The sequence below is a fragment of the Mirounga angustirostris genome, unplaced genomic scaffold (assembly GCF_029215605.1).
Source record: "Mirounga angustirostris isolate CCGP_5_RB_7025 unplaced genomic scaffold, mMirAng1.0.hap1 SCAF_6, whole genome shotgun sequence".
Lineage (NCBI taxonomy): Eukaryota > Metazoa > Chordata > Mammalia > Carnivora > Phocidae > Mirounga > Mirounga angustirostris.
In genome coordinates this window covers 88,881,131-88,894,510 of record NW_026991714.1, presented here as the reverse complement: position 1 = coordinate 88,894,510, position 13,380 = coordinate 88,881,131, and the positions used below count along the sequence as shown (strand labels likewise).

The following is a 13,380-nucleotide window of genomic DNA, read 5'->3' as shown; positions in this document are numbered from 1 at the left end:
ACTTCTAAGGCTCAGAATATGATAAAGGGATCAACTCAAAAAACACATGATACAAGCTTTAGTGGTCTTCCGTACAAGACAAACAGTGTGTTAGTTCTCAATAATGAAAAAGAAATTAAAACAATTCTGAAAATACTTAAAATTTGAACATACAGATATCTTTTCAATTGAAATTTTATTCTAATGAACATTATTACATTGCCCTATTATGTTTCTCTAGTGGTTTATATGACATGTTTAAATCTTAGCATATGAGGGGTGCCTGGGTGGCTCAGTCATTAAACGTCTGCCTTCGGCTCAGGTCATGATCCCAGGGCCCTGGGATCAAGTCCCACATCAGGCTCCCTGCTGGGCAGGAGTCTGCTTCTCCCTCTCCCACTCCCCCACCCTGTGTTCCTGCTCTCGCTATCTCTCTCTGTCAAATAAATAAAATCTTTAAAAAAAAATTTTTTTAAATCTTAGCACATGAAGCTTGATAACTGGACCTGATAAAGAAGAAGGAAAATGTGACAAAAAGATGCTACGTGGGGAAGCACACGATCTCCTTTGTTCATCTAACACAGTTAAGTCAACACCAACAAGTTTCAACTATGGTTAGCACTGCCATCTCTGCACAATTACTGTAGAAAACCTTAAATTAAAGAAGAAAAAAAGAAAGAAAGCAAGCCTGCCTTAAATTAGGTAACCTCTAGCCCACAGGACACTGTAAACCTGACTGCCAAGAAGTCAACAGAGCTCACAGTCAGCTGTCTTGTGAGTATTTGCTCCTCCAAACCAAGATACTCCAACTGTTTTCATTCCACCCTCCTCCCCCATTTGTTGTGAATGCTCGTGTGTGGTACTCATAAAGCCAAATTCCTACCCAAACAACTCATGTATGTAAACTCAGTCAGCTTCCACCACCACAATCTAAGCACTATTGGGCTTTTATTGTATACTGTGCAAAAGACTCAGAATATTAAAACGGTAAAGGATTTTAGGGAAATCTAATCCAAAAGCCCGAGAGGTTAAATGACTTGTACAATGTCAATGGCAAGACTGAATCATGAACTCAAGTCACCTGACTCCTGGTTACCCCTCTTGTGAGAGGAATGGTTTCTTTCCTTCTAACCAAAAATATGTCAGTGACTATCCTAGTGCAATGAGCAAACTAACATAAAAGACCACTTATTTCAAGACTGGATAATCTCTTATTTGAAATGCTCTAAAATCACATTTAAACAAGTATCTGGAAATGTATTCTTACAAGAAAAAGATAATCCAGTATCTATAACTAAATAAATAATTATACTAACCTTGACAAATTTCAATCTATAAAACTGGTCCAGATCAGACACAGATATAAATTATTCAACATTAACCTCACTTGAATTATTTTGCATATCCTCATTCAAAACTCTGCACTAATATACTATCACTAATAGTATACATTCTACACAGCTCCTAGATTAAAAATAAAGACCACCTTACATGTGGACAATTACTATGCCTTACTTATGGAAGGCAGAGCTGTTGGTATTTCTTAAGGCCAAGCACATGCCCTACCTTTAAAGCTCCATTCCAAAAGGTCAGTGCCAAGTCCATAGCCCAAAATGGGCAGTTTTTAATCCAGCTCCACCATAGGTAATTAATTTATTCTATAAACACAGCACTGGACTAGATGTTGGAGAGGAAGAGGAGATGAATGTGAAACATACAGACCACATACAGGGAACCAATTGTGAGCCAACTGTACATTCATTATCATATAATCTTCACTTCAGCCCTGGAAGAGAGATATTATCATCCCTGTTTCATGAAGAAAACAGAAAAGTTAACCAAGGCTAGTAGAAGGCAGAGCTTTAGAACATATACAACCTCACCAAGAATTCTAATCCAACTGTGTACCTATCACCACATTCCTCTGCATTTCAGGAGGGAACCAGGGAAACACTAACGTATTCTGGAGTACAGTTTAGTATCTTAGATCCAGATTTAGTATATCTCCACACTGCATAAGAGTTTCAACTCTACAACAACCTTAAGAAGAAAACTAGTGTCTAGATTCATGAAGAATTCCAAAAAGAAACCCACGCCCCACGTTTAAAGGGTTTATAGCCTTTCTGTCTGTAAAATACAGATCCCCACAGCACTGGTATCTCACAGATTGCTGCCTGAGGGGTGGAGAGGACTGAACAGGCCTAAAGCCCCAGAACCACGTCTCATCCAAATAATTAAACTCGGCTGCTGCTTTCAAAATCACTAACATTCTTCAGTAACCATATTCCTCCATTTTTTTCCTCAGAATAAAGTTCCAAAGGAGAAAAAAAAAAAAGTAATACAATTCATGTTTACTATAACGTAGTCTATAACTGTAAAAATTTTTTCACCAAATGTACTGTTATTCAACTATAAAATTTTAATTTTGAAACTGCTTAGAAATACAGAAACAGGGGCGCCTGGGTGATGCAGTCGGTTAAGCATCGGACTCTTGGTTTCGGCTCTGGTCATGATCTCAGGGTTGTGAGATAGAGCCCCACGTCAGGCTCCGTGCTCAGTGGGAAGTCTGCTTGAGACTCTCTCCCGCTCCTTCTGCCCCTCCCCCCCGGCTCTCTCTCTCTCTTTCTAAAATAAATAAATATTTTTTAAAAAAAAAGAAATACAAAAACAGTTACTATACTGGATTAAAATACTAAATACAAAATACCCTATGCAAATAGTCAAGGACTGTATGTCAAGACTATATTTAAAAGCAGAAAAGTGAGGGGCACCTGGGTGGCTCAGTCGTTAAGCATCTGCCTTCGGCTCAGGTCATGATCCCAGGGTCCTGGGATCGAGCCCCGCATCGGGCTCCCTGCTCGGCGGGAAGCCTGCTTCTCCCTCTCCCACTCCCCCTGCTTGTGTTCCCTCTCTCGCTGTGTCTCTCTCTGTCAAATACATAAAATCTTTAAAATAAATAAATAAATAAATAAAATAATAAATAAAAGCAGAAAAGTGAAAAAAGCTGTCAGGATAGTGAGATTACTGATGATTGTTTTTATTCTTAAAAGTTTCCTTCATGGGGCGCCTGGGTGGCTCAGTTGGTTAAGCGACTGCCTTCGGCTCAGGTCATGATCCTGGAGTCCCGGGATCAAGTCCCGCATCGGGCTCCCTGCTCAGCGGGGAGTCTGCTTCTCCCTCTGACCCTCCTCTCTCTCATGATCTCTGTCTCTCATTCTCTCTCTCTCAAATAAATAAATAAAATCTTAAAAAAAAAAAAAGTTTCCTTCATATTGCTTTTTAAATTTCTATAACAACAAATGTGCCCTTTTAAATTATTTCATAATAGATTAAACAGGTGTCTATTACACCTAACTTAATGGGAATCTGTAGGAAAATTAAATTTATTCTGAGCCTCCTGTGCAATAATAAAGATAATATATAACCCCTACAGGAATATACAGGTTTGGGCTCTTCCCAAGTCCCATACCACAAGACACTCTAAACAATGCTGTGCCAGTTATGAATTATGCTCCTAGACTAAAATACTTCAAGATGGTTTAACATGGAGAAAGTACTAGCTCCAAGGGCAAAGGAAATCAAAGAAAGAAAAAGATCTGAAACTTTTTAATTTTGACCATCATCATGTAATCATGTAGCAAACGTTTCTCAAAGTATAGTCCTAGCTAGGATCCCTACCTTCACAGTGCACATTCCAACCACCACTGCAATCCTCCAACCTAAACAATCAGAATCTCCAACAGAAGTCCAGAGTTTGCCTTTCTGCACAATCTTCCCAGGTGATTTTTATGCACACAGATTTTAAGAACTACTGATCTGCAGACATGTTAATCAGGTAAAATAAACACCATTCAAAATTTTCAGTCAAAGAAACCTACAGAACTCTTAACTCTGAAGAGATGATTCAATTACATCCAAATTTCTCACAATTTCCAGCTCAAACAAGTCAAGTTGTAAGATCACAGGCACAAGGAGCAGACATCCTGCAAATCTGTTGTCTCTTCTGCCTAACCTGTGAAAGTTTCTGGAAAACAATTGTGCAAATTTTAACAAGAGTCTTAAAATGGCTATGCCCTTTGCCCAAAAATTTCACTAGTAAGAATTTTTCCTAAGAGAATATTCAAGGATGCAAACAAGGTTTTTAGGCAAGAGTGTTTGGGACAACAGTATTAATATTCACCATCTGCCATTTTTTTAGTATATGCACTGCCTCTGGCACTTGTGGGTGCTTACACACAGTATTTCTAATCCTCAAAACTTTTATCCCCATTGTACACAGAAAAAGACTAAGGAGCAGAGAAGTTATTTACTTGCCCAGGCAGGAGTTTTTAACCTGCCCAGGATCTGAATCTCAGGCAGTCTGAGTAAAAACATCAGGCTCTTTCCACTCCTGGCCCTGTAAAAATGTTTTAAGATGTCTAATGTTTAAGCAAAGTATGACATGTCAAGTGCATATTTTATATCCATTTAAAACCATGCTCTTCAAAAATCTTTAATGAGATGGAAAATACTCAGGACACAGTGGTAAGTGAAAAACTGGGTGTGATCCCAGTTTAGAATGTAAGGGACACAAGACACAGAACCATATCTATCTTATCTTTATTGGTTTTGTCTGCATCCCCAAAGCCTAACACTAACAGTGTACCTGACATACAGTGGGAACTCAGTATCTGTTGTAAAAATAAATTATGTGTGGGCATATTTTTTAAAGCCCAGAAAATAATTCCCAAAATACTATCAGTGGTTATTGCTAGATTCCCAAAACACAATAGTGGTTATTGCTAGATTAGGAATGACTTTTTTTTCTTTTCATATCTGTTTGTACTTTCAAGTATTCTATAAGAAGTTCATATTACTTTCATAATGAGAAAAAAAATTGCAATGGCTAATTTTCAAATCCTATGTTTGAGCATCTTCCTGTACAAGAGATGCAATTAAGCTTCAGATAAACTCAATATGCAGACTAATGTGTGGTTTCTCTAATTCACTGTAACAGAGAAACTATATCTACAAAGTGAGCATTACCTTTTGATATACCAGCATCATAAATGCCAATGGGATTTAATACTTGTTACAAATAAATGTTTTCATCATCTACAGTTATTAGTAACTTAGTAGGTAGGAAATGGATTTATAAATATATAGTATCCACAAAATGTTTCTATTAATGGTTTGTGTATTTTGGATACTGCCCTAAGTGTTAGTACCACAAGGATTAAAAATCAAATTCAAAATGCTTCTACAGCATAGCAAGGGCTTCCTGCCAAGGTCATCCCATGCACAGCAAGAGCCACTATAAATTAGCATTATAATTGTGTCTCATCCCCAATAGTTTATTAAGCATTTTACATAAAGAAAAATATATGGTCACTGTTATCCATGCATTTTTTAAGAAATACATTTTAGAACAAACTAAGAATGAGCCAACTGGTATATTTTATTAGCTCAGCACTCTGGACAATTTCAAACACCAAAGCATGGCACAAACCTGATGATAATTCGACTGTCAAACTGCGTCCAAAATGACTTCAACTTCTGAACAAATTCTGGCTTTCTTGGCCAGATTGTACTGCAGTAACCAATCTACAAAAAGCCAAAAGGACAGAAGCATGAACTACACTGAACCTGTCAATTCTAAAAGCAATCTGAGATGGGTGATAGGCAAGAAGGAAAAAGGAAAAGAGAAAAGATATCTTGGAGTAATAAAGGGAAAATGGGCATTTTTATTGTTGCGTAATTTTCAATTAAAAAAAAAAAAAACCTGACATGGAGAAAACAGTGGAGGAAGAAGACAATTACATTACTTAGTAGGCCTAGGTTCTGTTTGTAAAAGTAGTAACAGGATGAGAACAGCTCTATACGATCAAGGATATTGTGTCTTTGGAATTTAAGTTTATTCCTGGATTATGCCAAGGAAGAAATTCCACCTACCTATAACATTACCAAATAATCTAAATTTCTAAGGATTATCAACCAGCCTCCAATATAAGTAAGCTTCTGCTTCAGTCACAACTTGAAATTTTTGTCACAATTCCCTCCACTTCACCCACTGTGGGGAAACTATGGGTTGGATGATTGTGCCTCCCTTTTTTCCTTGCCTACTTATGTTAGAGAAGCTAGAAAAGAAGTTACAATCCCAGAATCTCTTGTAGCAAAGAATGGCCAAAGAAATACAGATGGAAGTTTCAGGAGAGAGATTCTTCCTCAAAATCTTGAATAGGAAACAATGTTTCCTCCTTTCCCCTGCACAGACCCCAGATGCACCTCCAGGCATAGACAGCCAGTCCGTAACAATGAGGCCAAAACCCACAGACTGAGGATGGCAGAGGCGAGGAGGGTAGTGACTGGGCTCCTTGATGCCCCTGAGCAAATATTGGAGCATAGACCTCTTCACTCCAGATTTTGTGTTAGGTGAGGAAAATAAACCCCTGGCTTGTTTAAGCCACTCTGTTTGGTTTTCTGTTAGTCACAGCCAAATACATTCCTGCCCATTAAAATCATCAATATGACAAATCTTTCTATGTTTTAACTTATCAATGATCAACTTCACCAAAACCCCACAAGTCTTCGCAAAGATAAGACTTACTGAGAGTACATGCATTTACTGAGAGTGCTTACTCAATGCCCATGAGGGCAGGGACGTAACGCCCATCTCGTTTTACCCTTACAGGACCTTAGAAGAGTCAAAGTTAAGAACCCAATCCAGGCCAGTCTGACAGCAGCTTCTGAGCTCTTTACTGCCAAGCTACACAATCTCTGGTGGACTTTCTCATTGTTTATAAAGCAATTTTAACCTTCACTTCTGCTCTCAGACTCAACCACAATTGTCCTAACTTTCTGATTGGAGAAAGGCTTCTAAAAAATAAATCATTCCTTCCCCTAAACAAAAGGGATTCACATGTAGTTTAAAAAAAAAAAAAAAAAAACCTGGCAAGCATTTGCTCTCTAGTGTTTTTTTTTTTTTTAAAGATTTTATTTATTTATTTGAGACAGAGAGAGAGAGCACATGAGAGGGGGGAGGGTCAGAGGGAGAAGCAGGCTCCCTGCCGAGCAGGGAGCCCGATGTGGGACTCGATCCAGGGACTCGATCCAGGGACTCCAGGATCATGACCCGAGCCGAAAGCAGTCGCTTAACCAACTGAGCCACCCAGGCGCCCTCTCTAGTGTTTTGAAATCTTTATCTATCACTGGCACACAGCTACCGCTACGCTAGCATCCACTAAGCACCCTGTGCCTGGCACTGGGCTAAGCATTTCACATGCATCGTCTCATTCAGGGCTCACAACATCCCCATTTTACAAGTGAGCAAACAGAACACGTAAGCCTGGGCACAGACTTTGAAAAAAGTCTCTTTCCAGACACCAAGGAATGACAAGTTCAAAGCAACATAAAACTAGAAAGGACACTGATTTTGCTACTAGTCTTTAGTAAAAATATCAGAAGTGATTGGCTCAGGACCCTTCAAAGAATGAAAAATACTCAAGGCAAGGACAACTAACAAGGGTGTAAAGCCCTCTCATCCTGAGCAAAATCTAAAATTCCACACTCATGTCTAATATAGCTTTACTCAATATATACTCAACCACCTTTACAAGAAGCTAGTATGCTCATCAGTGTGTGAGCTGCCAGGAAGGCCAATAATCTTTAAATAGCTATGAATATTTATTTATCATAAGACCATTTTTTTTTGAGTGACAAACTAAAGATTCTGTATTTTTTTTAATGTTATGTTAATCACCATGCATTACATCATACTATAAGACCATTTAATTCATTTTCCAGTATACTTGATTTTCATTTGCAATATAAGAATGTGTGTTTTATGAACTATGGTTTATAATTAATATAGTTATTACTCATTTATTCAGCACTTCCTATATGGCCAGCACTGTGATGCTTTATATACATCATTTTTGTCTTAATCATCACAAGCACCTCAGGATGCAAGAACTATTAATACTCCCTTTTATTTATTTGTTGATTGATTGATGGGGGGGGCGGGCAGAGGGACAGAGAGAATCCCAAGCAGGCTCCACACCCAGCATGGGGCCCACTGCAGGGCTCAATCTGACAACCCTGAGATCATGACTTAAGCCGAAATCAAGAGACAATGCTTAAGTGACTGAGCCACCCAGGCGCCCCAACATCCACTTTCAGAAAGAGGGCCACAGGCGATGAATTTTCCCAAGCTCCCTATTAGAAGATAGCATCAAGATTAGAATCCACATCTGGCCCAGAGCCCTGTGATTTTAACCACTAAGCTTCATAAAGTTATTTATTTCTTCCTATTATATTAGCCTTAATCGAACATTAGCTAGAAAACTATATCAAGCTTATTTATCTTAACTTTCAGTACTCCCCATTTGTGCTTTATATTTCTCCCATAAACCATCTAAAACATAAGACCATCTTCACTAAAGATTCACTTCACTCGCTGAATTAAAGAGATAACATAATCACTGTTCTTACTTTTAATCAATGATGTGTTGATAACCTATTTTAGTGGCTACTTCTGCTACTCAAGCAAGCAAAAGTAAATGATTCTCGTTGTGCCTATCATTGTAAAAATGCAACACGGTTTTCAAAGTCTTTAACAGCAATATCCTAAAAGCCCACCAGATGTCAACCTTAGTTCATAAAAATAGGCCATTTCCCACCTTGTAACACTTCTATGATGAAACAAGGGATTCAGAACTTTGAAAATGCCTATGCTTTTATTTTTAATTTTATTATGTTATGTTAATCACCATACATTACATCATTAGTTTTTGATGTAGTGTTCCATGATTCATTGTTTGCGTATAACACCCAGTGCTCCATTCAATACATGCCCTCTTTAATACCCATCCCCCCACCCCCCTCCCCTCTAGAACCCTCAGTTTGTTTCTCAGAGTCCATAGTCTCTCATGGTTCGTCTCCCCTCCGATTTCCCCCCTTCTAAATTGTATGTAGGCATGCACATATGTTTTTTAACTTAAGAAGAAAAGTGTAACAGTAAGATGTAAAACATACAAAAAGAGAGAGAGAGAAAGAAAGAAAAAATATAAATATACAAATTCCATGTTTGCCTCTCAAGGTCTCTAGCAAATACCAAGACTATTTCTGACTCTTCTGACCTATTTATTTCCTACTTCCCACCAGACTTTCTTCTATACCATTCTTCTCCTCCTCTTTGCATACCATAAGTCACATTTAATTGAATTAAATGAATCAATACTATTATCTCACATGAGGCATGAAATCTAAATTTTTAAAATCAGTATTAAATAAATTAAAAACAATTTTTCTTTATGTTAAACAGTGCTGTCCATGGTATCCATTCCAAGGTTGACCATAAACTTCAATAAACTTGAAAATAATTCCCATTTATAAAATCATTGACTAATAAAATTGATCTTCATTTAGACAAAAATGTCAGATATTCTGCAAGGCTGAAAGAGAAGAGAAGAGCAGAGCAGAGAAGAGAAGAGAAAAACTAGCCAATTTTTCCCTACATTTTCAGCCTGGTGGTTTTTATGTATACAAATTCTTTTGGGATTCATTGATCATCCGAGAATGGTATTTCATTTCTTTGATCAGTGCCCTACTGCCCATATTTTAACCTCGCTGAATTTTTGGTCCATTGCGTAGAAGAAATTCTCTACTAATAAAAATGCAACCGATTAAAGATTAACTTACCCCCAGGACAGTCTCTCTAGAAACAAATTCCAAGCATTATAATCACTAATTTGCACTATGTAGACTTAAAGACAGATAATCTTATTTATCCTGATTTAAACTGGAAATCTGCATATATTTTAAGGCAATTATGAAAATAAAAATGGCAAACCAGATTCACATAATCAGAAATCCAACCAGGCAAATACTTTACTTACTTGGCACTTTTCAAAGGAAAAAGTTTTACACCCTAGAATATCTAACAATATTAGAATATTTGTTGACTTATCAAACTTCCTATCTTGGACTCTATTTTACTTCCACAGTATGAAATTGCAAAATTTTTTCGTTCTCCAAATATTTAGGTATACACTATACATCAGAAATTGTAATGGGCACTGGAAATCTTTTGAATCCATGCTGAAATATTTATTAATAATAAAAGCATCTAAAATATATATTAGGCTCTTATTTGTCAAACAGTGTTTTAGCTTAGCAGGCATTATATCTTTTAATTCTCACAAAACCCTAAGAGAAATACTATTATCAGTCCCATTTAGAGATGGCCAAACTGAGACAGAGAGAGGCCCAGGAACTGTCCCAAGGTCTGTGGGATATGAATCTAGGTCTGAGTGATTCCAGTGCCCACTCTCGCTATAATCCCCTGGTTTAAAACAATGAGACAGGGCGCCTGGGTGGCTCAGTTGGTTAAGCGACTGCCTTCGGCTCAGGTCATGATCCTGGGGTCCCGGGATCGAGTCCCGCATCGGGCTCCCTGCTCGGCGGGGAGTTTGCTTCTCCCTCTGACCCTCCACCCTCTCATGCTCTCTGTCTCTCATTCTCTCTCTCGCAAATAAATAAAATCTAAAAAATAAAAAAATAAAAATAAATAAAACAATGAGACACAGGATTATTTTTGGTTCAGAAAATCAGTCTCACTCCTTCAAACACAGTAGTTGAAGCAGGTATCACAAAATGCCTTGGTACACTGTGCCCCACGTTCTATTGCCAAACGTATTCAAAATTTACCTTCTCAGAAGGCAAAATTCACTTATTGGTGATTTCTGGAAAGTTAATCAAAGCCCTATATTCAATCATTAAAGAATTCTTTGGGGCTGAAATGTAAATATTTCATTACACATAGATTCTTGAAGAAACATTAGCTCTGTTAGGACTTCCTGTGAAAGAAACTTTAAGCAATTTTAAACCACCTCATGTCAGAGTAGCTAAGGGGACAGTCTTCAAACTTAAGAAATGCATCACCCATATTTCATTTTATTCTAAATGAAAATTAATTCAAAAAAGAAATCCACTTCGAAAGGTCAGAGGGCTGCCTAGAAACTAACATCGCTGTCACTATCTATGTGTCCACAAATGGAACAACAGGTAAGGAAGACACAGTATTATTAGAAAATCCACCTTTCACATCAGCCCAAACTCATGTAGGGAACAATCTCACAATATTTTTCTGAATAAACTTAGTATTTTGTTTTAGAATCAGAAACTAGGCAAAAAGAACCATGGAACAAATTAAACTAAAATGGATTACTGAAATACAACTTTAATTCCCAAATCCACTATAATTTAATTTCTAAATCCACTATACGATATTCTTATTTGAATAGTTTATCACAGAAGTAACTCTCCTAGAAAATTATATAATTTAAGAGGAAAAAAGAGAGAAAGAGAGACATGACAAGCACTAGGGATGTTTACCAATAAAAATAAGCAACAAGGGAGATGAGTTTATAGCTCATCCAAAAACACCAGCCAAACACTCCTATTTGTTTCTACCAAGTTATTGTCTTGGAAAACATGTTGTTCTCTCTTTAAATAACCTGCCTAATTGTCTTGAAAAGCCACTGCATTTCCAGGGAGGGCTAAATAGCTCCCATGTTGTAATGCATTGACTAATAAAGTCAAAGTTATGCATAAGGATACAAGAAAGTTGGAAAGCTCCAATCCTCTAGATATAAGGACACTAGCTACTGAATGAATCCACCATACACCCTTAGTCAAATTAATGCCTGGTCCTCTACAGTATTTTAAGAATGACAGTCATTCAAACTATCATATTTTTCTGGATGAGGGAAATGACCACACTGGTGACTTACAGGTAGGCTAGTAATTAACATTTTGAAGGAAGGCCAAAATGACCTTGAACATTTTAGCGTTCACTCTGAGAACTCCAATCCTCCCATTAAAACTCGGAATTTGCCTCCAGTCCTAAAGCTGTTGGGCCTGGGAAAGTCCCAGAGAAACTAGGGAATTAAAAAAAAGAAAGAAAAAACAATTGTATAAGACAGACACTCATAGTACAGGAAGATTTTTATGAACTGAGTGTAACTCAAGATGTGTTCTATAAGCCTGTCAGGAGATGAACACAGAGTGTCCTCTAACCCAGCAGCATTGCCCTGACACAGTCCCCACGCTCTGGCCGTTTACCCCCATCCAGGCCCCTTTGACTCCAGAGTGAAGGGTGGGGGGCGGGAACTCCTATCTTAAGCCCTGACATCTGCAGTGTTTCCCAATAGCGAGACAAGGCCCCTCAGCTGGAGGAGATGGATACTGACATGAGTAGAAACAGGGACAGAGAGCTAGAATTCAAGGCTATCAGGGAGTGGGGACAGAGTCACGCAGACTCTGTGAGGTCCCAGTGGGTCCTGATGGTCCCGGTGTCCGCACTAAAGTTGGCATCTCCGAAGTATCCAAGGACACAACCGGGGCGCGCCGGTACAAACTCGGCCTTTGGCTTTTCTGAAGCGGGTCAAGCTATCACAAGGTTCCCGGTGCCTGGAGACATGAGAGGCGTGGAAGGGTGGAGAGTCCCGCGAGGTCTCCACTCCTTGGGTGTCCTGCGGCTTCGCGGGGGAGGGGACCCGGGAACTAAGTCGGCTATGGGCTGGAGTGGGGAGCTGGGCGCGGGGCGGGGATGTCCGGGAAGAAGTGCGGACTCAGTCCAGGAGTCCGAAAACGCGGGGGATGCCTACCTTGTAACATGGCCTCAAGTTTCTTCCTGTCCACGCGGAAGCGCTCCTCGCTCCACTCGGGGCTATGCAGGGGCGCCCCGGCGACCAGGTCGTCCTCGGAGCCGGGCATGGGCGAGTCAGTGCTGCGCTCGCTGTTGGAGCCCGGGTCCGACTGCGCCGCCAGGTAGCCGGGCTCGCCCTGGGCGGCCATGGTGGGCGCGCGGCGCTCGGGCTCCGGCTCCGACTGCGGCCGCCGCTCTGCCTGCGCCGCCGCCTCCGCTCGCCGGCCGGGCTCGACTGGCTCCCCGCGCCGCGGCGCTAGCTCGTCCCCCGGCCGCCGCCGACGCCGCCGCCACGGCGCCCCCGGCGCATCCCAGCCCCGAGAGCCGCCCGCCGCCCCGAGTCCCGGCCCGGATGCCGGGCCACCGCCTGCGCCTCCCCCTGCCAGCAACGCCCGCGCGGAATGAGCGCGGCGCGCCGCCCGCGCCTCCAGCCGCAGGGCTCCGGCGCCCCCTCCCCGCCCGCCGCCCCTGCCGCCGCGCGCTCATTGGCCCGGCCGGCCCACGGGGAGCCACGGCGGGCGGGCGCGCGGGCGGGCCGCCCCTGGCGCTCGGACACACTCGCGCGCGCACACTCACCACGTACACACGACCACTTTTCTGCGCTTACTCGTACAAACCTTACCCCGCACGTATACTTTCATGGTTTTTCAAACACAGACACTTACCAAGTTTAAGCACAACACTTTCTGAACGCACGCCAAATGCACACGTAA

General features: G+C 40.6%; 1 protein-coding gene across 4 annotated transcripts in view; it reads right to left on the bottom strand.

Annotated features, from left to right (window-relative positions):
• BICC1 (BicC family RNA binding protein 1) overlaps window positions 1–13,026 on the bottom strand; it is a 286,419-nt gene extending 273,393 nt beyond the window's left edge. For 2 of the 4 annotated variants that reach the window (XM_064594665.1, XM_064594662.1), the window contains exon 1: window positions 12,627–13,025. In XM_064594665.1, the coding sequence (XP_064450735.1) occupies window positions 12,627–12,816 (190 nt within the window). In that variant the 5' untranslated portion in view covers window positions 12,817–13,025. Of the gene's footprint in view, window positions 1–12,626 lie in introns of all 4 variants that reach the window. The other 2 variants (XM_064594663.1, XM_064594664.1) reach the window with 2 other exon arrangements.
• Window positions 13,027–13,380: the final 354 nt, after the last annotated feature.